The sequence below is a fragment of the Solanum pennellii genome, chromosome 12 (assembly GCF_001406875.1).
Source record: "Solanum pennellii chromosome 12, SPENNV200".
Classification (NCBI taxonomy): Eukaryota; Viridiplantae; Streptophyta; class Magnoliopsida; order Solanales; family Solanaceae; genus Solanum; species Solanum pennellii.
The window spans coordinates 81,835,390-81,862,671 of record NC_028648.1 but is presented as its reverse complement, the minus strand read 5'-3'; the positions used below and the strand labels follow the sequence as shown (position 1 = coordinate 81,862,671).

The following is a 27,282-nucleotide window of genomic DNA, read 5'->3' as shown; positions in this document are numbered from 1 at the left end:
AATTCTTAAAAAATAGATTTCTTTTTTTTAAAAAAAAATTAACGCACAAATATCTATGAATTAGCCAGGTATAATTCAATCACGTTAGATATATTTATCTCTTTTTTTTCCGTAATAGCATAGCACTATGCATGATAGTAAACACTATGAACCCGAACTCATACTCAACATTAACTTTATTATATTTTGACACAGCTCAATTAGACTCGCTCAACTCGAACTCACTTATATTTTGACAAAGCTTGATTAAGCTCTACTCAGACTCAATTCGATATTGTAATAAATTTGGTTAAACTCAGCCCAACACGATGGCGTAACAGACTCGCTCAACTCAACAACCAAGTCAAAGCTTTCCGAGTTAAAAACCTGAAATATCTCACAAAAAATAGATTTCATCGAAATTGAAAAGGTGGCAAAATCGTAGAAGAGAAAAGTAAAGGGACCACCAAACAAACAAAACAAAACCCTAGTTATAAAAATTATAACAACATCGAAAAATAACAGTACAATAAAAAGCTCGATCAAGCGCAGTTTAATTCAGTAGTGTAACGTGCTCAATTAAGTTCAATTCACTCAACTCGACACCCAGATCTACCTAGCTAAAAAGCCTTTTCAAGCTCAAATTTAAAATATCTAGCTAAAAATAAAAGATATTAAAACTAAAAAAGTATCGAAAAGGTATAAGAGAAAAGTATAAGGACCACCGCCCAAAATCACAAATAAAACAAAACCTTAATAATTACCAAAGATGATAAAAAACGTGGTATTCGGAAAACAAACAATAAATTAAGTGGTTTTTGTGTGTATCCATTTATTCCTCAATTGTAAGTGTAACGGACTTCTCGTAAACATGAATTAAATTATGCAAATTCAACAAAAAAAAAAAAACACAAAAAGAGAATAAAAAAAAAAATTGCAGAAAGAAAAAAAAAGTTTTTCTTTTTTCTGCAGATTATAAAAAACAAAAAATGCTCTATATAGAAGTTGGCTGAAGAATTTTGAAAAAAAAAAATCAAAACAATTTTTTCTCGTAACTTTTTGTTAATTTCATCGACCCTTTGTCAAAAAAAAAAAATTCACAATTTTTTTTGGGGATAAAGGGCGATGATATATAGATATATATCTTTAACCATTTTATCAAATTCAAAAAAGGTTTGATTTTTTTTTTAATCTTGTTTTGGGGTAAAGATATGATTTTTAATTTGTTGTAACATTTTTGTTTTTATTTTGCAGGGTTGAATTTGTGAAATTGAATTTGTTATCCTCTTCATTTTTTTTTTGAAAAAAAAAATGAGAGGAATATCTGATAATGTTCATGGAGTTATATTAGCTATATCATCAAGTATTTTTATTGGAGCAAGTTTTATTATTAAGAAAAAAGGCCTAAAAAAGGCAGGTGCAACAGGAGGAACCAGGGCAGGTAAAAAAAAAAATCTTTTGATTAATTATTTGCTTAAATTAATTTCTTTTAAGTAAACCCTTTGCAACTTTTAAATTTTTTTGGTATAGTTTGATGTGTAAATGTGGAGTTTATTATTGTTTTTGTTGATTTCGATCGGGTTAGGGGTAACATTTTATGCAAGCAGTGTCGATTTATTGTCACAACTCAATTTTTATGTAGGTTTAGATGTGGGGACCATGTGTAGAAGTTCTAAGGTTTTAATGATGTTTATTTGCATTATTTAAAGATATTTCAATTTCAAGCTGCTAGACGCGCGCGCGCGTGTGAATTAAAGGTGAAGTAGTGTTATATGACACCAGTTGTTGATTTTTGTTTTGCATATGTTGATATCGGATTGTATAGTCTACGTGCATCAAGTTTAGATAGTTGTGTGATGTAACATTTTGTGCAAGCAGTATCGGCTTATTATCACAACTCTTAGCTTATATGTAGGTTTAGTTGTGGGCCCGTATATAGAAGTTCTAAGGTTTTTAATGATGTTTACTTTGTATTATTTCAAGTGATTTTCGGTCCATTAGAGGTGTGTATGTGTGTGAATTAATGGCGAAGTGGTGTCGTACGACACCCCTTGTATAAGGTGAAGTGGTGTTGTATGACGCCCCTTCAGGGACATGTAATTTGTCCTTAGAGACTCGAAATTGATTCCTTTTTCTTGTGTTCCTAATTTGCGTATGCAACATGTTGTATTCTTCCTCTTGCCTTATAATCGTTTAAATACTTGTATGTAGAGTTCATGCCATGTAGAATACTGTGGTTGAGTCAAGATTTTCACTAAAGGAATTATAAAATATAAAGTATGCACGGAAAAAAAAAAGCAAAGGGGATTAAACATATAGTATATATATTCGACTTGAAGAGCTCTTAAGTCTTTGTGGTATAAAAATGTCTTAATTGGGAAGAAATGACTTAGTTTCTGTTTTCGTGGAGAGTTTGAACATATGTCGATATGGTTGTATAGGATTCAATATCTTGCTTGTTATGTTCTTCTATTGTTTCTAATCGATGCTAAGATAAACGAGTTCTGTTATCAAGATTTATACGTGTGTTTTAATTTTTTAACAGGTTCAGGAGGACACTCGTATCTGTTGGAACCAATGTGGTGGGCCGGGATGTTAACTAGTAAGAGTCATAACTCAAACTTAAATGTATGTTAGTTTTATGTGTTACTTTTTCACTTTATGCAGACATCTCTACGCGTAATAATGATCAAGCACAGCGTATGTAAAAGACGTTAGTATCTTGTTTAGCTACGATTGTTCTTTATGATGCTCCTGGAAAATATGCATATTCTTGATTATAGATCGATGGAGGTGCTAGAATTCTTATTATGCTTGTCACTTGATAGATTAACTATTTATTCTACCTCTGTTATAACAACTACATGTTTAGTAACTAGAATGGATAGCTTATTGACCACAGCTTGCTTTCCGATGCATAGTTAGCTCGCTTGCTTTCCCCATCCATAGGTCGTGTTAACCCTATGAGTAAGTCTAAGCCATTTCAAGTCCCCAGGTAACGCCTAGTTTAGTGTAGCACCTTGGTTCTGCCTTCTCATTGCCGAGTCTTGCTTCTGATCTCTATTTGAGTCTCTAGTTCATTACTGATACAGTTTTATGTAATCCTAAACTAACGTATGCTTGTAGTGATCGTTGGAGAGGGAGCTAACTTTGCTGCTTATGCGTATGCCCCTGCAATTCTTGTGACTCCTCTGGGGGCTTTAAGTATAATTGTGAGGTATGTAATCATGTAGCATTATTAGGGTAAAATATGACTCGGAAAAGCTCGTTTTAGTTTCAAAACTCATATAGTTTTCCTTTGCAGCGCAGTGTTAGCCCATTTTATTTTGAAGGAGAGACTGCATATGTTTGGGATTGTTGGTTGTGTCCTCTGCTTGGTTGGCTCTATTAGTATTGTCTTACATGCTCCTCTGGAAAGGAAAATTGAATCCGTCATGGACGTTTGGCACCTAGCATCAGAAGCAGGTATTTCCAAAATGCAATCTCAGTTACATTCTTTCATTTTCAGTGAAAGTTCATATTACTGACCCCAACTTGCTTAGGATAGAAACGGATTTGTTGTTGTAGAGAAGTAAGTGTGGTAAATGTTGCCTTTACAAGCGTTGGCGTTTCCCTATATTGTGAAATCCTTTAAGTTGGAACATTGCTTAACGAATGTGTATTTGAGAAGAACAGGATTCATTATATACACATGTGTAGTCGTGGTGGCTGTGCTTGTCCTTATTTTCCGGTTTGTGCCTAAATACGGGCAGAGGTATATGGTCATTTACATCGGAATCTGTTCTCTCACGGGGTCTCTCACGGTCAGTATGTTCTCCCTTTTTATGTATTTGCACCTGCAGTAGTTCATGGTTCTTTCATATGCTTATCGCTCGTGTTTTGTCTTGTGATTACGATTACTCAGGTCATGGGAGTGAAAGCAGTCGGAATCGCGCTTAAGCTCACATTTGAAGGAAAGAATCAGTTCAAATATTACCAGACATGGTTATTTACTGTGTTTGTTATCATCTTTTGCCTTTTGCAGCTGAACTATTTGAACAAGGTATTTGTTTATTTCTCTTAGAGAGCCTTTTGATAAACTTTCGGTTAGCATCTATGTTGCTCGAACTCTTAAATAATATCGACGGTTGTGTATCTGATCCTTATTTTTGAGAGTCTGAGCAACATAGGTTGCTTAAGGTGATCTCATGCCTTGTATGAAAATGAGAAATTACATACAAAGTAGTCTAAAAGAGTTTAAGCGTGAATTTAGAAGTTTGTATCTTCAGCCATAATATACTGAACTTCATTTTTCCTTTGAACGACGAGCAGCTAATTCTCCAGTCCAATTGACCCCTGAAGCGTTCCATATACGAAATTGTTTAGTTTTACCATGTCGGATCTGTCATATGACACGCAGCAGATTATATTTTTGTAGAGTCGGGGAAGTTATTTTCGTAATATTAACTACTACTCAACTATTGTGTTTTGTAGGCACTCGACACATTTAATACTGCAGTGGTTTCTCCGGTATACTATGTCATGTTTACAACACTGACCATACTTGCCAGCATGATAATGTTTAAGGTAATTCAACAACTTCTTGATTCTCTTTTCAGCATTCTTTAGTTTTATCAACTGCTTACAGATACGCGACATGAATCATTTGTCACTACAATCATGTCGAGTTTCTGTAATACTGGAAGCAAAAATCTTCAATCGCGTTTGAACTTGAATCAATCGTTATCCACTTTCTGTCTCCTTTGTTATAGTTCCATAGATAATCATGATCATTTCTTACTACAATCATGTGTTACTGTTATCTTTGTTGTGTTTATTTCATCTCAAAAAAGCTATGTTTCTCAGATTCTTACGTAGCCGGATCCTCGAAAAGTAGTACATTTTTGAAGGATCTGATACGGGTGCAACAACATTTTCGGAGAGTCTGAGTAAGATAAGCCGAAAAGTTCAAAACTTGACAATTGTTTTTTTGGGAATGCAGGACTGGGATCATCAGACTGCAACACAGATAATAACAGAACTATGTGGCTTTGTAACTATCCTATCTGGTACTTTTCTCCTTCACAAAACCAAGGATTTGGGGAATAGTCAATCAACAAATGCTATTCTTCTTCCAAAAAACAAGGACATAGAAAGTAAGGCGACGAACGAAAACTCGAAAGAAATTATTGAAGTTTGAAGAAAACTTCACAAGGGGGTTGTGTGTTATCTGTACTTTGTATTATGGAAGATAGAAGCATTTCTTGTTTGGAGAAAAAACAATAGAATTCTATGTGAAGCTATGGCCAAAAAAGGGCAAAGATTTTTGACAGTATATTGAGATGCTTCCTCCTTTGTGTTATGTTGACTTTGAGTAAATCATGATTTGAAATGCTTCTTTTGAATGATGTATAATGGTGTGAGAAGAGAAATGGATGTGAAAAAATGTTCTTGGTAAACAATTTCATTGTGTATGTAGGGACATGAGTACAATATGTATTGATATATTATTGTTAGTTAATTTGTCTAGTAGTTGTTAAACACATACTATTGTTATGTGGTATGAGTAAATTGGCTACTTTGTGCTAATCCATCCACCGTTTAACGTGTCTTAGGTTCGAGTGTTGAGAATAGAGAACCTTTCCCACTCTCTCGTCATATAGCACAAATGCTTACTAGTTAGGGTTAATGGGCTCCAGATATCAGATGGTTGAATGAAAAAATAACTTTTATTAGGAAACACAATCCATCTGTCCTTAATATGTTTTAGGTTCGAGTATTGAGAATAGAGAATCTTTCCTACTTATCCCCTCTTCCAAGAATTGGCTTGTATAGCACAAATCCTTACTAGTCGAATTAACGAACTTCAGATACCAAATGATTGAACAAAAAAAAATAACTTTTATTAGATAACACAATAGCTCGAGCTGATTTGTTCATGATGCCTAGATATATCTCCTAGGATTTAGAAAGTGTAATTTTTTTGTTTCTTAACATGTTATAGTAGGTAAATCCACCATTTCTTTCCAAGTAAAGGATTACTTATAACAAACTTTAAAAAGTAATCTAATTGTGTAAATAATTGTTTACATCGTCGTTCGTCAATGCATAGAACTTAAACTCTAATTGAATACCACAATTCCATTTAATGAAGATATGTTTTTGCAACAATTGAACAAAAGCTAGATGCCTAGATTTCAAAATTAATGTGAAGCTTACACTTGTTAATGTGGAAGTAAATGAAACTGCATTCACAAATATACTCACTAGATAGAAATACTACAAAATAATAAACGACGAGATGAGATCGCTCAGATGATAAACACCCTCCACCTCCACCTCAAATCCAAAGGTTGTTGGTTCGAGTCATCAAAAGAGCAAAAAGATGGGAGCTCGGGATGAAAAAGCAATGCAAAATATAAAGATAACTTAGATAAATCTCCATGAAGAAGAAAGCCAACAACTAATGGATGGCAGAACAAGAAGAATGTCATTTTTCTCTTTGTTTTTTTCTTTCCCTTTTCTCAATCTTTTTCTGGTTTGTAAATTAAAATACTAAAGTCTAAAGCACACAATGAACAACATATATACTAAAGAGACCTAAATCTATACATAACCAATGTTTCATGTTTTAAAATAGGGTACATGCCCATTTGCATTTTTTGTTTGTCTCATCCTCAGCATTGTCAACTCCGACCCCATGGGAAGCATAAACAACCCTGCGACGAACAGCAAAAAGGAGACATTAATAAAGGGTCTATGAACAAATGAGTAATACTTTGCTAGAACGATTAGTAAGAGGTTTCACAAACAATTGTTCTGCTGCCTACATCAGATGGGATGCTTTGTGCACCGGGCTGCGCTTTTTATTAGAAAGAAAAGACTGACCAGAAGCTTGGTCTGAGACAAATGAGTTGCATACAATGAGGTTGGGGGGTTAGAGTCACTACAGGAAAATGGGAAAAGCCGCTGCTGGTCCCTGGAGAGGGGGTTAGTATATCGGAAAACCAAACAAGTTATTTACCTTTCCACTGTCATTTCCATATCGCTTTTGACTGTTGGAGTAAGATGTATCAGTTGATGAGGAAGGTACTTTTGCTGAACCAGTCTGCTTCTCCTCTCGCACTTTGTTAAAGATTTGCGTGTAACCTTCTGCTGATGCAGGATCATTCTCATCCCAGTCACCAAATTTAGGAACAGCAGGGCTGTCATCAGGCTGAAAATGCACTTTTATTATGCTCTTATAGTTAAAGAAAGAAGTTTTTTTATTTGTTCTCACTTCAAGTTCTCTCGTACTAATTTAGGAAAGAGAAAAGGAACGACTTCATCTTTTCTTTACATTCTTGTAAGTTTGGTAAGGGTCCTAATCATACTGGTTCTGAAAGTCGATGGAAAGAAAATGACAAAAAGACCTACCGTGTCATCAGCTTTTGCAACTGGTCTCAAACGGGATCTTCCAGGTGTAGAAGGAGCCAGACCATGACTACCTTCAGATGAAGCCTTCCTTTCCCATGAGGGGGAGGAGACAACACCACCTTTGCCTCCAGGCCTTCCATGGGAATGTGGATGCAGCGGGGAATGCTCAATGCTGCGATCAGGTCCTACACTTTGCTGAGAGGCCCTCTTAGGTGTAGCACCACCACTTAAGCCACCATAGCGATGATGAGGTGATTCCATAGGAGTTCTTCTCCCCATGTTCTCATTGCGCAATGGGGAATCAGTAGGTTTCCTCAGGTAACCCTCTTCTCGGCTTGGCCGACGTTCATGCCTTGGTGTTAGGATTTCAGTGCTCTTCATTGTTTCTGATTCTGACTTGTTGCCTCCATATATCGCACCATGTCGTTGTGGAGATGGGTAAGTTGGAACTTTGTGACCCATGGTGTCTGGATGCATTGGGGAGCCAGTTGATTTCCGCAATTCTACATCATCTCTGCTGGCAATACGTTCCGGCTTCTGTCGTACAGTATCTGTTCCATTTTCACCTTTCACTTTTGCCTCAAGATATTGAGGATCATTTGGATTCATTTTACTTCCTTTCTTACCCTTAGCAGCATTCTCAAAATAGGTAGTATATTGAACATCTTCATCACTTTCCCATTCACCAAATTTTGGTACTTGTGAGTGTTTCTGCAAGAATATGCAGCCACATTCATGTCGCAAACATAGTTTAGACAGTGCCCCCGCACCATTCTATTAGATATACAAGTAAAAGGAATGAAAAAATTAAGAAAGTGTAACGCAAAACAAATCTCTACAATCAGGTAATATAAGCTCAAGCAAAGACTATTTTCCTTCATAAAAGGGACTGCATCTATTTCCTCGCCCTTAGGGAAAACTTGGCTTCTATGCATTCCATTATGTGCGAACCTATCTGATCTTCTTTTAAATTTCACATGGAAAATTTTTCTAATTTTTTCTATAATAAGCTCCCAAAGGAAACCTCCAAAATTGAAAATAAACCAAAACTATCACCTTCGACAAACTCACTACAACAAAGATGTTATACATCATATATATGCCAAGTGGAATACTTGCTATCTTGGAAAATGAAGTGCTTATAAGACTATTTATTGCATCATCCATTAGTAAGGAGACATATTTAACATCGTTTGCCTACTGAATAAGAAAGCATAGGTATATCAACCATCAGTGGCCATCTCCAGCCAAAATTAAACAACAGGCCCTACAGAGCACCGTATATTAATAACTTAACATAGTTATTGGCTCTATGTGTCAGGTTGAAAATTCATCACTCGACTCTAGGATGCTGTAAGCATTGAGCTGAACTCATTCCTATGAAAGACTGAACACAGAGAAGTAGGAAACTAATTGTAAACATCACTCTTAGAGAAAAGCAGATACTTGTTGAGAAAATGGATCTCGGGCCTAAATCAACCCCAAAAAATTAGCTTATACAGTGAGGACAGTCTAAGATCTTTTAGGAGAAATCAGTACATATTTTCAACCAATATGGGACTCTCTAACAATCTTGCACATCCAAAACTGGACCTCTTGAGCATAAATAACAGAACAGAGGGGTCCAACATTTGCTAACATAACAATAGGAACGGGCCTGGCTCTGTGGAGGAAGATAAGGCATGTACGACACTGTATAGTAGTAACGTTAAGTTAAATGGTTAATTGAAGAGACAAAGCAGAAGCAATCAAATAAAATGGACTGGGAAATGATGGTTGGATTCAGTGATATGAAAGTCTCTAATTTTAACACCCTATAGCCAGTTAAGTCAGTATTCACATAACAAATAATTGTGTGCTTTTTATGCACTCTATTTCCATATGCCAGATAACTCGAGTAAAATAAGGAAGGCTAAGGATTCTGGTGACAAACTAGTGTCAAGCTGACAGAAATCAATTCAGTGGATAAGAGTCATCCCATTGTGTGCCTAAGATACCTACTACACTCTAATCCATTCCACTATATATAACAATAGCTTAGTGGTATCCCTGTATCACCAAGTGGCAATCTTCTTAAAAGATAGAAGTACTTCACAGACTTGAAGAAAGCACATAACTTGCACTTAATTCTACGACTAACCAATTTCAAATAATTGCAGCACAGTGAAAATCTAATGACATCTTTGCAGTCTTTATCATTCCTCTATCCATTATTATTAGATTTGGTCTTTTCCTCCATGCCTCTGTACCTTCACAAGGTAGGGGTACGGCTGCGTACACACCACCCTCCCCAGACAACCCACTTGTGGGATTACACCAGGTATGTTGTCGTTGTTGTTGGTCGGTCCATGTATATTCTCTTCTAAATGTTTAACAGATCTTTCCTAGTCCCAACTACTAGCTCAATTGCTCAACTATCTAGCTTCAGAAATACTATTCCACAAAATCCCATAACTGAAATGCCTTTCTATAGTCACATTTCTTTAGGAAAGATCCAGTGATTTTGCGTTTTCAATAATCCAACAAACATTGACCACAGACCAACACTGACAGTTCCCTAATTGCAGCTGGTAATACGTATAGTTTAGCTTTAAGTTTCAGCAAAACCCAAGTTTTAAAACTACTATATCCTTGGAATTTCACTAGAATTAAGCAAAATACACATAAGCACTTAACGGCACATACCCCTTACAAGATCAAGTTAATTTCAACACCATGAATCAAATCAAGTTCAGTTCCACCATGAATAAGCTCAATCAATCAATAGCTATTAAAATCAAGATTATCCTTTTAACTCCCAAAACCTCAACAAACTTTACAAAGAACCCATTCAATCATAACCAACATTCCACATAACAGAGAACTGATTTCAGCTCAAAAATTTTACAGAACACAAGATAAATTAGATCAACAAACTCACTGCCATTTCAAAAGGGTCTGCAAGTTAATAGCAGCTTAGAGAAAAAACCCTGCTATAACTTAGCTGGATTTCACTAAAATTCCACAAAATGCACATAACCATTCAATTACACCCCACCCCACCACCCCATTTGACAAAATCAAGCTAATTTCAACACCATGAATCAAATCAAGCTCATTTCCACCATGAATAAGCTCAATCAATCAACAGCTACTAAATCAAGATTACCTTTTAACTCCCACAAACTTCACAAATTAACCCCATTTAAGCATAACCAACATTCCACAGAATACATAATACTCTACCAATTTCAGCTCAAAAATTTACCAAAACACAAGATAAAACTAGATCAAGAACTCACTGCCATTTTCAAAAGGGTCTGCAAGTTAACAGCAGCTTAGAGAGAAAAATTCAGCTGAAATGAAAAAAATGGAGCTTTCCAAGATATCTTCTTTCCTCCTCCTCCTCCTCCTCCTTGTTATGCACACAGAGTGTGGAGCCAACTCACAGAAAGAGAGAGAAAGAGAGGAGAGAGAAAATTAGGGGTAGGATGACCGGATGACTGGCGTCACCAGTAACATTTCATATCCAACATACTTTTCAACTACCAACATCAAAGAATAATAATCTCGAAATAAAATACATTCCCCATCATATCATATTATATTATATTATTCTTTTAAATAATTCGATATTATAATTAATTTAATCGCATCTTAATTTCGTTATTTGGTGTGGATTAAACTTATGACGCATGCACACAACGCGTTCTTTAAGAAATTATATAGTAAAAGAAGAATAACTTCAATAATTTACTTTTCAAGAAACTTTTTTAAAATTTTACAAACTTAAAATTACATAATTATTTAAATAAAATGATCGATTAATACGAGAATATAATTAAAAAGGACACCTTTTTGTGAAGCACATGCAGTAGCCGGTCAACAGCAGGTTTATGAATATGTCGGCATTTTAGAAAATTGTAATATGTAACCAACATGCCTAATCTGTTATTCAGTTTATTTATTTTTAAATAAAAAAAAACATGTTGCAGTCAATAATAAATTATAGGTTAATATTGTTTTAAGAATATATTTTTTTTATAATACTAAAAAATAAAATAGGAATAAAAGAAAATCTAGAAGCATAAGAATAGGATTATAATGTCAGAAGGGTAGGATCAGTCAAATCTATTATTTTATATAATCATTAAATATTACTAAATATGACAGTAAGCAGTAGCTATCTTTGCTTTTTCTGTCAGAACCTAATTTTTTTTCCTCAGTTATTGTGACTTGTAACCTTTCATTATCGATATAGATATTAGATAACTTTATCTATCGAAATTTAAATAAATGAAAAGAATTCGCGTCAAGAGCGAACCTAATACTGTAATTACAGCATATCAAGAGTTTTGGTAACTTTGATGTCAAAATCACACTTAAATCGTATTGTTGTTTTTTGAGTTTTTATACTTTAAATATGAGGTGTGTGGATTTTTGCAATAAATGTATATCGAAATATACCTCAACTATCAATTGATCACTTCCGATAGTAAAAGTGGACGATTGATAGTTTATATATGTTTTGATAAGGATTCGGTGATAGGATATGTAGGAAACTCACGCACCTCATAGTTCAGATATGAAACTCAAAAAACGAAGATACTTTATGTGTTTATGACCTAAAATCATATATAAAACTCAAAGTTATGACTACAATAGATAATAAAGCTCATTGGCAAAGTCTAATAAACTGAGAAATGAGAATTCACTGTGCCATAGCCAGCTCCTCAAATAGTGAAGAAAAAGAGAGATCTCATTGATGCAAATACAACAGAGAATTTCTGCAATATGTAGCTACAAGCAGAGAACCAAAAAAATGAATACATGTTCTAGTTGTCACAAGAATAGAACCCGGAATAAACAACGATAACGAAAGATCAGATGAATTGCTTTAGAAACTCAGTAGCGACAAGCCTNTGTCTAGTTGTCACAAGAATAGAACACGGAATAAACAACGATAACGAAAGATCAGATGAATTGCTTTAGAAACTCAGTAGCGACAAGCCTCCCTCGCGTATTCACTGATAGTTTCAGTTCACTGATTTCCTTATCAATATCCTGCAATTTCACAAAAGAAACAGATGGTTCACAGTTTTATATAGCTTCTCTTTGAAACTAATAAGGCAGCAAATCCTATCCTCATTTCCACCGGGAACTATACATGTATTTTTTCGAGGAAGTATCATTTATACTCCAGTCTAACCTAAGGCAAACGTTAGTGACTGATATCATGGCTCGAACTCATGAACTATAGGACTGGGACACCCCCTTGCATCTGATAATGGAGGCAAATACCCTTAGGCAAATCATTTTTACTTACTTCACTAATCTTTCCACAGACTCAAAATATTTCAAAAAGTTCGTAAGTTATTGATCAGAGGTATCACTGCTACTTCATCCTCGGGCCTAAGGGGGTACGAGTGGGGGTTAATAACTGTACCTCCATGAATTGCACTATGAAATCAATAAGCTTCTGCTTCTGCATGTCTTCACAATGATAATTTGTAATGAGAAAACTAATGTCGTAGCCCTGAAATACAACGCCCAGCAAAATTCAGATGATTAAAAGTAGGTCAAGAAACAGTCAAGTTATTCATCTTCTTTTGATATCGAAAATATTCTCAGCTTATGTCTAAAACACACACATCTGATTCAGTGTCAGCTAATAAACTCACAGGCTTTAGGCTTAGTTTCTACTTTACTTTATAAGGAAAAACGTGAGTACATTGAAAGGTGATTATTCTCCAAACGTTGCTACTCTCTATCTAGGACTAATATATAAATACAGATAAAAACTAAACACTTTTTTATGTTATCAACCAAGGCTGCAAGGCAATCACATGGAGGTTGCAGACAAATCCGATTATAAACAAATGGTAGGCTAATGTCTGTGTGCACTCTACTCTCCCCAGTGCCCAGACGTCGTTGTTGTTGTTGGTAAGTAAAAGCAGAGAGAACGAGAGAGAGAGGAAGGCCAAAAAGGACGGGAAGTAAATTGGTCATTCAAGTTCTGTCAAAAATGACTGCATAATTTTAGCACACAGAATTATAGAACATGCCAAAGCGCGGAATCAGTTACAAGGAGTACAAACCTGAACCGGCTTTCTCCTCAACACCTGAAACGCTTCAGCTCTCATAGACAAAAATCTAAGGAACTTCTTTGTTAGTATATTTTCAAGTTCATCTGACTGTTTCACCTGCACAGCAACAATAGCATATGAAGAGCTTAAGCTTTTTCTTTCCGAGTGATTTTCAAAATCCAGAATCTTAACGTTCCTTGCAAATTTTATTCTTCTTGTAGGCAAATCCCAAGTTTTGTTTTACCATTTCATTTGAAATACAACACACTAATGATTTGATCTCTATACCAGTCTGTTGCGTATGGTACTACAAAGAAAGATCTCGACTACTAATGAATACATAGCCAACGGCCTTTAGCATGGAGAAGCTGATGTATAACTAGAGAATTATAGTTTATAAGAACGAAAGCAGAAATGAGAAAATTATGCACATATTTTTAGACAACATGCACCATCATCTGTAGCTGAGTTTCTCTTTATATATAGGAATATAAGAATCAACGTATGTGAATAGCAAAGCAAAGCGAACCTACCTTTAGACTTATTCTTAGGGAATTAATAGATGTTTCAATCAAGCACTTTTCAGCCTCATTTCTACAAATCGTAACCTGTGAATTGGTACATGGGAAAGATTGAATAGATCGACGTAAGACATGCAGCTAATAAGAAATATTTGGTACGCGAATTCTAAGTAAAGACAGTACTAATAAGAGCATTAGAGGCATAGTTCAGAACTTGTACATAAAGGGTTGGAAGAAAATGAATAACAATTAATCAGAAACTTTCAAGTTACGCTAAATCTAAAATTATCATGTCAGAAACTGGTAATTTATAATAAAGAAGCATACAGACCAACAATTGCGCTTGCGCTAGTAGAAAACAAAAATAAAAATTCATCCTTATACACCTAAAAAGCAGGACAGATAACTAAGTTCTTTGGCACCTTAAATTATTGATTATTTTTTCCTAACTAGTTATGGAGAACATGTTAACCATCAAGATAAAAAATAATCATAACTTCTTCTAATGGAAAGTATCATGGACTAAAGTTGCATCACTGACGCTAGATGACCTAAATATAAGACTAGTTCGAGTAACCAACCAACTAGGACAGAAACTCATAGTGAAGTTAGCTGGCCTAATCTAATACTAGCTAGTGCCCCCCAACCAATTTGGACAACTTGTTACTGTGTTACATCATTAAAGCAACTCATCGACAATGTGCTGGCAGCTAAATTAACAACTCGTGAGCAGGTTTTTGACAAATAGATAATCGTGAGAGAAAAATCATATTATTTTAAAAGCAACAACTCTCTACACACTTCATAAATATCATGAACAGAATAACACACAATCACTAGTTTAAGAAACCTTAAGTGCATATATAAAGCGAGTCATAGTAACATGTAATTTAGATTGGCAATGATTGTACTGAGAGCAGATGAGCAAACTATGGGAACATGAAAGTCTGTCGAGCAGAGATCTTCGAAAATGAAGATCAAAGTTAAGAATATAAAACAGTTCTTACAGGATTAAGAAGAAGTTCTGGGCTTGTCCTNCAGATGAGCAAACTATGGGAACATGAAAGTCTGTCGAGCAGAGATCTTCGAAAATAAAGATCAAAGTTAAGAATATAAAACAGTTCTTACAGGATTAAGAAGAAGTTCTGGGCTTGTCCTGTAGAACATACCAAATGAGAAAAACATTATTATTCTGATCTACACACTTAGCAGGTAACAAATAAAAGGGAGCAATGAGTCAACGTGTGTTGTAAGGTTTTTCTCATTTTATCAATGCTGCACGTCGATTCCTCTAACCCATAAAAAGCATTCAGTATAAGTTTCTCTCCGTAAAGAGCTGAGAACTCAACAACAGCATTTTAGTAAAATATTAAGTTCTGCTGCAGAAAGTGATACGTGTATGCAAGTCAAAGTTTATGTTTTAGGATCCAGTCATACTATATGTAAAAAGAATACACATGAAATTCTTCTTGATTATAGGAATCCACACGCTGTGAAGACATTTGATGAATTACAGAAGAGAAAAATTATGTAATGCTAACCGACATCATTAACTTCGAGTAAAATGAGACAGCAGCATGAAGTCATACTTTAATTCAACCTCTGGTTTGTTATGCCTCTCTACTTCTTGGCATGGGAAATTCTGTAACCAGCCAACAACCATGAGAAAAGGAATGTTAAGACAGGTATAGAGTAACCAATACATCATATTTACTCAATAAATGGTTGAAGGGGCTTAAAAGTCAAAGCTAACACTTCACCGCATGACTAACAGCAAATTATCTTTTCAGAAATATCAAGATATGTCAAATGCAACAAACTAATTGACTGAACATAGAACATATGGTGGCTGAAATAACACACACTAACAACTACTCCTCGATTCCAAGCTAGTCGGCTGAGCGAATAACATATGATTAAAGAAGCATAACAATATGCAGAGAAGGCAATGAAGAAAATCATAATAATAATAGTACAACGGATGCAGATGTCAGACTACAGTTTTTTTTTGTTGGGGGGGGGGGGGGGAGGGGNGGAGAGGAGTCGAAAGTGCTGATAACATGCTGCATATGGACTCTCTAATCAAAGCATATATGACTGCCGGAATTAAAACTAATAAGTGTAAACAGAATGAACTAGATGCATGGGAACTCAACTTGCCTCTCGAATCATCCAAAATATCATAGCATTATGCTTTAAATTGTCTCAAACTACCAAACTTCATTAATGTCTTGGGGTACAAACCTCAAACATTATATCTCAGGCCAATGACAATGCAAGTCAAACACAACAACTAAAAGGACTCAACTAAGTATTTAGTTTTGTTTTACAGAACTGCAAAAATCTCTAATGATATTTAACATGTAGAATGCTACATACCTGAAGACACATTGCTGCCTCAAGCGTATTTCTTATGCATGTCAGATACAATCGCAACGGATTTGCCTAGAAATAAATCAAAACAATAACTGCTCAGCATTTTGCATTAAGTACCCCCCACCCCACCCTAGCCACTCAAACACACACATAAAAACAATTACATTTATAAACAACCAAACCCAAACATTGCCGCCTGGAGCGTGTTTCTTTTGCACGTCACAATGCAATGGATTTGCCTATAAATTTATCAAAACAATAATTGCTCAGCATGTAAACCCCCCCCCCCTCCCAACACACACATAAGAAAAAACACTAACATGGCCCCAGTAGTCCCACAAAGTAGGGTCTGGGAAGGTTAAAGTGTATGCAAATCTTACACACGCAAAAAAAGATCACACTTTTACACAATCAAACCCACACATTGCTGCCTCAAGCTTGTTTCTTATGCATTTCAGACACAATCATAATGAGTTTTCCTTCAAATTCATCAAAATTACAACTTCTCAGCATTTTACACCATGTAAACCCCCCACCCCACCCCACACACACACAGAGTCCCACGAAAAGGGGTCCAGGGAGGGTAAAGTATACACAAACCTTACACACGCACATAAAAAAAGATCACATTTTTAACCAACCATATCCCTTTCAGAAATCATTCCATCTAAAATCTCATTCATTTCATAATTCTTAAGATCCCCCACCCCCCAAACTTTCACCATATACATAGTAATAAGTGCACAACAGTAATATAAGTTCACTAATATATTCTACAACAAACAAACATACCCCGCGCAATTTCACAAGTGAGGTAAGCTCAAAACTGCACATAAACATTCTGAAACTACAAAAATATAAAATCTTGGATCTAAAACAAGAATCAATTCAAACACATCTCAACATAATCAAATCACTTAAAAACCTTATTTTTTACGAAATTCAAACTGACTCAAATACTTACCATTAAAGGATTGTTTTTCTTGATTTTCCCTTTGAAATTGAATACAATATTAATCCGATCGAAGTTTTAGCTGAATTCCTGGGGTGCACGTTAAGTTAAATACTGCTAAAATGCGCCAAAAAAAATAAAAATTATAAAAAAAAAATCCGACCTACCGGATTCGAACCAGTGACCTAAGGATTAATCTGTGGGTTTTATTTGACCCGACTACAGTCCTCCGCTCTACCAACTGAGCTAAGGTCGGTTTGATGATGAACAATTGATTGCAATTTTTGTATAGATACATACACTTAGAGCTCGTTTAGTTGGAGAACAAGTTATCTCGAGACTAGTCAGGCTCTCCATTTAGAGTTTTTAAGTTCGCGTTAATTTATCAGGTATATTTTCCATTGTTCTTGGTCATGCAAGGATGTCTAGTTTATAATGAACACCCTAAGATAAAATTCCTTTGTCTTTAATCGAACATCTCAGGTTTCATATCAGAAAAAAATCCAGATAGGAAGCACTTTCCTAAGGATTTAATATATAAGCTAGAACGACCCTCACAGATTACGAGTACTAATTTGATAAGAAATAATTTGATTGAAAACAACGTACACGATGTAATTCCAAAATTCCATTTCTTTAAAAATCGGTCCCAAGAGCGGCTACGACTACGAAAGCAATTACCCTTCTAAGCTTAACACCGGTTATGTCCTTCTTCTGTCATCGGAGATGGGTAAGTGGGATCTGAAAAAGATAAAATATACGAAGACTTTACCTTTACCTTTTGAGGATAGAGAGGTGGTTTGCGGTTGACCGCTGGTGGGTAAGTGAAAAAGAAAAGCTTAAACATCAACTTGATCCATTAAACTTGTAGATAAAAAACGGTTCAAAAAGGAACAAGATTCCACCAAATCTAACTAAAACAATTTCAGTTTATAAAACTCAAGTAAACCTTCACTCAACAAAGGGGAAAAAGTTAGAACATACAAAGTATCCTTTACTATTCATCTTAACTAATGTATTGAGATTAGAATTTAGAGGACTCCAAAGAAGGGATTTTTAATAGCATTGTTCAACTCAGTTCCAGCTGTGTTAAGCACCGCGATGTCCACCTTTTCTCTTGGCAGGTACAAGAATTCACCTCCTTCAATTTTCTCAAATCCACAGTGCTCAAGAAACTCGATGCCTCCTTGCAGCTTGCCAATTCTATCCTGAAAAAACAACGTCAAAAGAGGATGATGTGTTAGTTCTCTGAGTCTGTAAATCGGATCAAAACATTCTACGTATTGTTTAAAACATCTGAATATTGGCTATTGCTGCTACTGTCACCAGCTTTATGAGCTCTAGACCACCTTCTTCAGCCAGGGACTGAGAAAGATGGGATGGCAAAAGTTATACAACCTATCACCCACCGTCACTCAGAAACTATAAAATGAAAGAAACAGGGGGCAGAATGTTCCCTTTTTTCATTTTTTGACAAGTAGGGAAGCAAAAGAAGTTGGGGATTGGTACACTCTTTGCACAAAGAATTGGAGGTAAGGACCCTAAATCGTACTGCATTTTGGCATGCAAAAATAATTGACTAAGCAAATAATCAAAGTATATAAACCTCACTTCACCCCCTTATTTTCAGAAATTGAATGAAGCTAACCAACTAACAAGGCTATAAAGCAAGGATTAAAGGAGCGTTCTCCTACAGAATTTCAGAGTTCAGAAATAACTAAAGAGAAAAAGATAGAGGTTATAACAAATTTCCTTAACGACGTCTCACCTGAAAAGCAGCATTACTAAGTCTAATCTTGCGGAATTTCTCCTCATTGGGATTTGTAGCGACATTCTTTGCGTAAGTTAAAAGTGTGTTGAAAGCAGTCTTGACTTTAGCCTCATCGTCCTGGATCATAAGAGGAAAATGAACAAAGAATCAGTTCACCATCAATGAAGTTAGAATGGCATCTATTCATATCTAAAACCACCGAAGGAATGTAGTATGTCAATCATAGGCTAGTTCCTTGGAATTATTTGTTGATTACTTTTCAAAAGAAAAGCTTCCCAATGTATACACTGAAGAAAGAAAGAGAAAGAAAGGAAAAGAAGCATCCATTCATTATCTTATGTGTTGAGGAAGCGAACAACTTGACGTGAATGGCTAATTATGTCCTTTGATTTCTACTCTTTTGAGTTTGAAATTGAGGACGGAAGAAAAAGTAAACTTCATTTTGTTTTTAAATAAAAGGTAAGGTATTGGCACCTAGAACCACCTCTCAGTTCCGAAGCTCAAACTTGCAAGAAAGTACTCTTGAGGATCCAAAAGCTGAATGATTACCTTGTGTGTCTGTTTAAGAGTTCGCAGGCACTCTCTCATCCGCTCTGCCTTTGTAGCTGGTCTGACAGGCAAAAAAGAGCTCTACCAAAAATACATACAAAAAGTTTGAGTTGGACAAGATATATCCAAATGGAACAAATAAACAGAGTTTTTGAATAAATAAACACCTTTTTTTCCTCCACAACAGGTGTAGAAGGTTTGGGAGAAGCAGGATCCTCTGCTGGCAAACCGAGCTTCCTTCTTCTTTCTGCCTGTGAAAGTAAACACAATTGTTTCAATATGACAAAAATAGAAGCAGGTAAACTATGATGTGAGGATTGCACTTAAGTGATCCAGATCATGAGTTATAATTTGGTGCAGAAATTAAAGATCATTTGAATTAGTGACATTGATTAGACGTTGACCGCTGAAATAAACTCTCTGATATGCATTATATATGCACATATTCTGGAATATACTTGTATGTGTGCCAGATTCTTGTTACTTATTTTTATTGAGAAGGAGATTCTTGTTAATTCCAAAAGCAGAAAAATTCAGGAATCAAAAGGAAAAGAAATTTTAGCATCAACCCAGAAGAACCTAATAAGGTCACCATAGCTATAAATTAGACAGTAACAATAGTACTGTTTTTAAGTGAAATCAAATATGTTGACAAAGGGTTTTCTATACATTACCATCAAGCACGCTAGATATAGAAGGGTTTGACGAAATTTCATGATAGATTTGGAGTTCCTGACCTTATCTTCTTCCAGCTTCTGACGAATTTTCTCCCTAGCTCTTTGTTCTTCCGCTTTTTCAGCCTTGCGCAATGCTATTATACTATACAGCAAGGCAAAAAATTTCAATTATATTAGCAGAAATCATTGAAGGTGAAAACAGAAAGAGTAGCAAAGTTTAAGTCTTACCGTTTTCTTTCGTTATCTTCCTCAATCCGTTTTGCTTCCAGGAGTTCCTTACCAATTCTAATTCTTTCCTGAAGCAGAAGGCAAAACGACTTCACTAACATATTCAACTAGATTGATTACAAGTCGAAACATAAGATGCAGTTAACTATTAATACAACCAATCAACCATCACTGGTTTCAGAATGTACTTCAACAATAATATTCAATTGACTTTCATTAATGCAAATTATCGTCAAAATCTAAATCAAGAGTTACCTTTTCTCTCTCTCTTTCCCTTTGTCTCTCTTCCTCTTCTTTCTTTTTACGAGCACGTTCCCTAGAAGTCATTGGAACATTAAAAAATAAGCAATCATACTGTAAGATAAAAGATGCATTTGTCAGAAACTATTCTGATACACAATGCACAAAACAAATGAAATTATTTAAAAGATTAAACTAGACATCTCTGGAATCAAACCACATACTTGTCCCAAACGATGTTCAGCTACTCAGGAATCACAGAGAACAATTTAGCAGCAAGAATTTACCTCAACTCTAGTTGTTTTATCTTTATTTCCTCTGGAGTAAGAGAAGGCCTTGGTGCCTCACCTTTCTTGGCACTGGCAGGTACCTAGGTAAATTTTAATAATCACTGAATTATCGAAGCAAATCGTAAATGCCACATTTAAACATCTTTATAAAACTCATTAGGGAACAGTAACCACAACATATAATAAGTTAGTGAACTAAGAAATCTAATGCATAAATCTGAAATTTCCATACCATTGGTGTTTCATCTATGTCTGGGTCACTTTCATGCTCTACAACCCAATTTACAGCAGCCTCCAAGCTGGCATTGCCTGTATCCAAAATTCACAGGCATGAACAATTAAATGCCTTGAATTTTAATATATGAAACAGAGAGGAACCTCGCACAGGCAACAATGTGGTCAAAAGTCACAATACAGAATTGGGAGATCGACATCATAATAGAATTGGGATTCAGCTCCCACCCTCCCCCTTCCCCCCTTCTTGAGTATTAACAGGCTAAGCTTTCTCAGCTCAGTGCAGTACTACAAAATGGAAGTTGGTTTGGCTGAGAATGGACCATTTAGGAGCTCTAGAGATCTATTTCTATATGTATTCAAGAGTCTTGATTTTTTTAAAAAAATATTACATCGGTCACCTTGAATGCATCATAGATGGAACTTTTTTTTTTGGATATTTTCTCATCTCCAATAGATGTAGGGACAATCATAAGGATGACGATTCTCATCCACAAAAATACTCACCAGAAAAGTGGAGTGCCCGGATAGCCCTAGCTTTGGAAAATCCCATTGTCTCAAGTTCCGATAGCAGATTTTGGTCAACTTCGGGAACAACCATTTCTGGCCAAAAAAGGCATATTAGTACCAATGTATCCACATATAAACAATAAAAATAAAGGATTGATGAGATATTTATGCCTCATTTGATCAATTATTTAGCTGTAAATTTTGGGTTTCATAGTTCTTCCCTATTAGAGTTGGATCATAAGCACCATACACTTGCAAATTCTAGATCTACATAAAGAGCTTGTTTGATGAATCAACGAGGCAAACATACGAAAACCCCCTCCATCCTGACTTGTCTAGATGTTGTAATTCCTCTCAAATGTTTATAGTACTTCTATCTACCCAACCATCCCCCACCCCTGGTCCTCAATATTGACAGTCCAAGGGTATTTTATCCATCTAAACTAGATCATAAAATAAAACTACTGAAAAAAGGAACATTCTTTTCAAAAGGGAAGTGGAATTTTCAGTAGATAAATCTTTATTTCGTCATATGTATTTCATGGAAAAGAATTAACACTCTCCTAATTCCTCCATGACCTATTTGTAGTACATAATCTAACTCCTAGTACAAAAAGCTTTCCCGAAAAACAATTAAAGAGGAAAAGAAACACCTTTCCTGTTCTCATAAGCCTCACCCAACTAGCAAATCTCATAAGTAAAAAATAAGATTATCAAGCAACTATATTGAAACTTAAAAGACCAAAATCTGCGACAACAATGAATTACTACCTTCATGCTGGCCTGTACCACTGTCATCACCAACCTCTGCCATTTCTTCATCATCATCGGCCTTTGCTTTTGGCACCTCCAAGCTGATTGGCTTCACTCCCTCTGCTGTCTTGTCCGTAAATTCTGTGTGCCCAGTTCTCTTGGTGTGCAAATCACTCTCCTTCATACATCAAATTCACAGAAAGCTACATTGTCAATCTATATCAACAGTTAAATCGTCATTACAGCAAAAATAAACTCTCCATATTTCGATCAGAAGTCTTTACACCATTAGTTTGCCTATTTTGACTTCTCGCGAACTATCTCCACCAAAATTCACACAAACAGCAATATAATATACTACACTAAGCACCTGAGTGGATCCACCCTTCTATATATCCTTGTCATAACTGGGAATTCCACTGTTTTTGGCTTCAAAACATGGTGGATAATGAATCTTCCCTTCTACCTTTCTCATTTAACTCCCAGACTTACTTCACATATGTTGTAATACAAAGAGGAGTACGTACTGCTTTAGTTACAGGTTCAAACAAACCAAGTTAACTTGGCTCAGACCCTACATATGTGTTAAAAGTATTTCTAAATGATTACATATAATTAATAGGTTCCGAAACTTGGTAAATCAAATGGGCTGTGCTAGAATGCCGAACTCAAAAACCATAATATTCAAGTACTGAATCCCGCTTTGGTACAATCTTTATCATTGGATCAAAATCGTGGGTGCCATGGGTGTATCCAATCTTACCGCAGCTAAAATATATAAAGCCTGCACCCATGTCACAATGGAGGAGTAATTTCTAGAGACAGATTACAAGGTAAGATATGAGCTCAGCCCAATTTAGTAGCTTTAGTCCAAACTCGTGCTAATCTTTTTTTATGACTGTGGTGTCCGGGCACCTCAACTAATTTCACTACATACCTACCACCTCCAGCCTTCCACCAGCTCTAGTACCTTTATCCACCAAGGCTTTGAAAGCTGGGAAGAAATCACCTAGTACTATTCAAGGATCGAAACCAGACTCTCATAGTTAAAAATCATCACAAACATCAAATTTGGAACCCAATTACTCAAATTATCAATAAGTAGCTAAAATTCATAATAAAGTTCAAATCTTGGATCCACCTCCACATACTCTAGAGCTACAACAACTACTCCATAGGATCTATCAATTGGAACTACAAATCATTAATACCCTATTTGTAACAACAGATAATCAACAAAAGGGGCAAATTTTTTTTATACCGTTTTGGAGCGGCAAGGCTTGCCGCAAGCAGTACAGACGAGATTTAGAACAGCTTCAGTAGATTCAGAGAAGTTAGCATGGGAGGTAACTTCAGCATGCTCTTGTGCTTCTGCTACAGATTTGAATAGAGTTCCACAATCACCACACTGCAGTGATACACCTGACATTGCTACAAAATTCAAAATTGAATTGAACTGAATTGCGATTTGACAAACACAAAAACGAGATCTATATAATCTTTTTCTGATTGTTTTGGTTGAATCGTCGTCAATGGGGTTTGGCGTTCATTGTTGATAGGAGACGAAAAGGTTTATTGGTTTTATATGTATGGTGAAGAAATGGGATTTGAAAGTAAATTTGTAGTTAACTACGAGTTTGGTTTATTTCTTCGAAATTGTCTGTTATGTTACACTTATCGAAAGTTAATTTTTAAATTAGATCATAATAATTTGATATTTTAAATTTAAAAAAATTAGATATTCTAAAAGTATATGAAACGTATGATAAATTACAATTTTTTACATATTAATTTGATGATAAAATGTATCTTAAAATGTTAGTCAAAGTTTTTATAGTTTGACTCTAAAAATAGAAACCATGACAAACAATATCGGACGGAAGGAGTAAAAAGGAACGATGCACCGTGTCAAGTAAGTTGGACAGATTATATGTAACGCTTGTGTCGTGATTATGTTACTTCATTTAAAACTTAATTCAGATCAAATTGTTTTAAGAGAATCGTCATGAAATTAGTCATTAGTCCTCCTATCTCGTGTAAAAGCGATCAGAATTTGAGCACGACCTTTGTTATATTTGCTTTTTCGCTTAAGTACCGAGAAAGCGATCAAAATTCGAACAGTTTCTTTGTACATCCTTTTATTTTACGTAAAAATGATCAAAATTTAAATATTTTCTTTGTTATATCTCCTTTCTCGCGTAAAAGCGATCAAAGTGAACGCTTTCTTTGCTACATCCCCTTTCTCATGTAAAAGCAATCAAAATTCGATTATTTCTTTGCTACATCCCCTTTCTCGTAAGAATTCAAACATTTCCTATGTTACAGATAATAAAAATTGTTGTTTTAGACAATCATACTAATACTCCTTTTATCACAATTTACTTGTTTCATTGCTTTAAGCGACGAAACAATACTTTTGACAACACTAGTCGTCATAACATCAAAATAAAGTACAAAATTTCACTAAATCTTGTCTTCCTACAAAAATTGAAAATTATGAATTAGGTGAAACATCAAATATGTTGCAATTAAGCTTGTCATGCTCCAAAACTTTGGATAAGTACTTGCTTTCGAATCTTGAGAGTCAGGATCACTCGATCCCGCGGTAATTGGTGTTGTCCTGTTAGCATACACAGGGTTTATAATTGCTTGTGGTGGTGAATATAGAACAGGGGTGGTCGTAATTCCTCCACCTGTGTCGTTATGACCTCCGATTCCGGGAGGAAGTGGCCCTCCGGCAGCCCTAATCAAAATTCAAAAATTCAAAATATCAACAACATAATAAATAGTTTAACTATATAAAAGTTTTTTTTTTCTGTACTAGAATTATAGAGTGACTAGTAATTCTAAAAAAAATACATGAAATAACAGATCTAAATTTTTCACTAATGGGATAAAAAATTTGAACCCCCCAAAATTAAATCAATTTCTAATCTTATGTTTCACGAGGTTCATATTCAATATAGTATATACATAAAATAATTTAAAAAATTACTTATTCATATATTATATATATTTTTATGAAGTTCGAGTGAACCTCTCGCTATCCTTTAGATCCGTCCCGAAAACATAATCAAACACATTTCCACATAATAAGGCACTATAGACATTATTATCCACAAAAAGCAACACTCCACAATGCTCTTGAACCCCCCAAAAAACCATTATCTCCATCCAACACCCAAAAAATAAAAAAAGTTTGCTTATGGTATTTTTTCTACTTTACAGCCCAATGTTCTTTTTTTCTTTTTAAAAAGGTAGCATTATTTTGGGTTGCTAATAAAGTGGAAGAAAAAACATCATTTTCATCAAGAGAAAAAAAACTATAGAAAATGATCAAGAATGAAAAGAAAAAGAAGTGAAACAAATAAGTATTAAAATAACATACCTTGGAGAAGCTGGGTAAACACAAGATCCATAACCTAAAAGGTAAAAATAAGAAGAAGAAAAAATAATTAATCAACTATTACCTATATCAACCTATACACTGAAAATTCAAAAAATTAATTATTTATGTCAGTGTACATAAATTAAAGAGTTCAAATTATATACACAATTAGTATCATAAAAAAGTTTTACTTAATTAAGTAATTTTTACACGTTATACCAAGTATGTAACTTATTTTAATTCCAAGACTTCAAAATCTTATATTTTTCACATATAGATATATTTTGAGTGACCGCACAGAGTAAAAAATCATTTACATGCATATATATAACTTCTAACGCATAAAAAAAATCCACCAGATTTTGATAGAGCCGTAAGTACTACTACTCTTTCATCTGTAATTTAAAAAAAAGTCATGAATTCAACACCTGAATACAGAATCGCTTTTGTTAGTAGAAAACCCTAATATTGATACAAATCTGAATTTAGTCAGAATTAAACACCGAGTGAGAAACCAAAAAACGACTTACTTGGATCAGTTTTGGCAAAAGTAGCTGTGCCAGCAAATTGGCAAGAGCCAGGAGCCATGTTGTTTCTTTGATAGTAACTATTGAAGGCATAAGAAGCATGATTTTGAATAGTATTAGGAAGATAACAAAGGCCAGTAGATTGAATTGGTGAACAATCAGCACCATAACTACAAGCATAATCTAAACCTCTTTGTAATGCTTGATAACTTGCATCACTTCTAACTACACACCATGTAGCTTTTGTTCTAACAATAATAGTTAACATCATAACTATAACTATCAACACTTCCATGAACATATAATTATACAGAGACGGATCCAGAAATAACAGAATCGATGTATATATGAGCTAATTATAATGTTTATCTAGTGTTGGAAGGTCAAAAAAGTTGGTGATTTGAGTTTGTATAAGTGTATCAGGGTTGAATTTATGTATATGAACGATGTTTAAATTTTGAATCTGTCGCTATTGTCGTGAGAGTTTGAGAGTATGAGAGGGAAAAAAGAAGAAGTGGAATGATTGATATATGTAGTGATATTTTTTCTTTTTTGCTTTTATGGTTATTTATCTTTTCAATTTATTTATTTATTTATTTTGCTTTGGGAGCTTGACTCTGCCATATACTTTTATTTTATTTATTATCACATATGTATGTGAGTATCTATGGTGATGACTATATTTGTTTGCATGTATGTTTGGATATAAAATCAAATTCTTGTGAATGGGTAAAATCATGTTTAGGGATAAAAGATTTGATGATTTTTTTTTTGCGATGTAAATATTATTTTAAGTGATTAAATAATTTGTTAATGTATTATATGGA

At 34.9% G+C, this 27,282-nt stretch overlaps 5 protein-coding genes and 1 non-coding gene across 9 annotated transcripts; 1 reads left to right on the top strand and 5 right to left on the bottom strand.

The window, feature by feature from the left end:
* The first annotated feature begins 1,102 nt into the window (after positions 1-1,102).
* On the top strand, positions 1,103-5,483 carry LOC107006705 (probable magnesium transporter NIPA2). The gene is made up of 9 exons (XM_015205223.2): positions 1,103-1,152; positions 1,234-1,420; positions 2,525-2,581; positions 3,106-3,196; positions 3,284-3,444; positions 3,655-3,782; positions 3,884-4,021; positions 4,453-4,545; positions 4,961-5,483. Exons 2-9 carry the CDS (start codon positions 1,291-1,293, stop codon positions 5,156-5,158), a joined length of 996 nt encoding a protein of 331 aa, XP_015060709.1. The 5' UTR covers positions 1,103-1,152; positions 1,234-1,290; the 3' UTR covers positions 5,159-5,483.
* An 885-nt stretch (positions 5,484-6,368) lies between these two features.
* On the bottom strand, positions 6,369-10,859 carry LOC107007684 (RPM1-interacting protein 4-like). 2 transcript variants are annotated; one of them, XM_015206395.2, is made up of 4 exons: positions 10,656-10,859; positions 7,375-8,085; positions 6,983-7,174; positions 6,369-6,677 (listed from the first exon to the last, which is right to left on the bottom strand). In XM_015206395.2, the coding sequence occupies exons 1-4, from the start codon at positions 10,659-10,661 to the stop codon at positions 6,645-6,647; spliced, it is 942 nt and encodes a 313-aa protein (XP_015061881.1). In that variant the 5' UTR covers positions 10,662-10,859; the 3' UTR covers positions 6,369-6,644. The 2 variants fall into 2 exon arrangements, with proteins under 2 accessions (XP_015061881.1, XP_027769517.1); XM_027913716.1 differs by lacking the exon at positions 10,656-10,859 and adding an exon at positions 10,295-10,327.
* Positions 10,860-12,019: 1,160 nt separating this feature from the next.
* LOC107005595 (actin-related protein 2/3 complex subunit 4) lies at positions 12,020-17,396 on the bottom strand. Of its 3 annotated transcripts, none has more exons than XM_015204233.2 (9): positions 17,301-17,396; positions 16,340-16,405; positions 15,550-15,602; positions 15,089-15,116; positions 13,973-14,047; positions 13,452-13,556; positions 12,800-12,889; positions 12,327-12,417; positions 12,020-12,235 (listed from the first exon to the last, which is right to left on the bottom strand). In XM_015204233.2, the coding sequence occupies exons 1-8, from the start codon at positions 17,301-17,303 to the stop codon at positions 12,328-12,330; spliced, it is 510 nt and encodes a 169-aa protein (XP_015059719.1). In that variant the 5' UTR covers positions 17,304-17,396; the 3' UTR covers positions 12,020-12,235; position 12,327. The 3 variants fall into 3 exon arrangements, with proteins under 3 accessions (XP_015059719.1, XP_015059720.1, XP_015059722.1); XM_015204234.2 differs by having other exon boundaries at positions 12,020-12,273; positions 12,365-12,417; XM_015204236.2 differs by lacking the exons at positions 12,020-12,235; positions 15,089-15,116 and adding an exon at positions 14,968-14,995 and having other exon boundaries at positions 12,283-12,417.
* Positions 17,397-17,445: 49 nt separating this feature from the next.
* Positions 17,446-17,544, bottom strand: TRNAY-GUA. Its single transcript has 2 exons — positions 17,508-17,544; positions 17,446-17,481 (listed from the first exon to the last, which is right to left on the bottom strand). It is a non-coding gene; the product is annotated as a tRNA-Tyr (tRNA).
* A 583-nt stretch (positions 17,545-18,127) lies between these two features.
* Positions 18,128-24,139, bottom strand: LOC107007674 (chromatin assembly factor 1 subunit A-B). Its single transcript, XM_015206373.2, has 12 exons — positions 23,802-24,139; positions 22,559-22,718; positions 21,785-21,880; positions 21,276-21,352; positions 21,041-21,123; positions 20,769-20,829; positions 20,514-20,581; positions 20,346-20,427; positions 19,776-19,859; positions 19,609-19,689; positions 19,057-19,176; positions 18,128-18,496 (listed from the first exon to the last, which is right to left on the bottom strand). Exons 1-12 carry the CDS (start codon positions 23,967-23,969, stop codon positions 18,320-18,322), a joined length of 1,257 nt encoding a protein of 418 aa, XP_015061859.1. The 5' UTR covers positions 23,970-24,139; the 3' UTR covers positions 18,128-18,319.
* A 649-nt stretch (positions 24,140-24,788) lies between these two features.
* LOC107005848 (PLASMODESMATA CALLOSE-BINDING PROTEIN 3-like) lies at positions 24,789-26,994 on the bottom strand. Its single transcript, XM_015204500.2, has 3 exons — positions 26,459-26,994; positions 25,929-25,962; positions 24,789-25,283 (listed from the first exon to the last, which is right to left on the bottom strand). The coding sequence occupies exons 1-3, from the start codon at positions 26,754-26,756 to the stop codon at positions 25,019-25,021; spliced, it is 597 nt and encodes a 198-aa protein (XP_015059986.1). The 5' UTR covers positions 26,757-26,994; the 3' UTR covers positions 24,789-25,018.
* Positions 26,995-27,282: the final 288 nt, after the last annotated feature.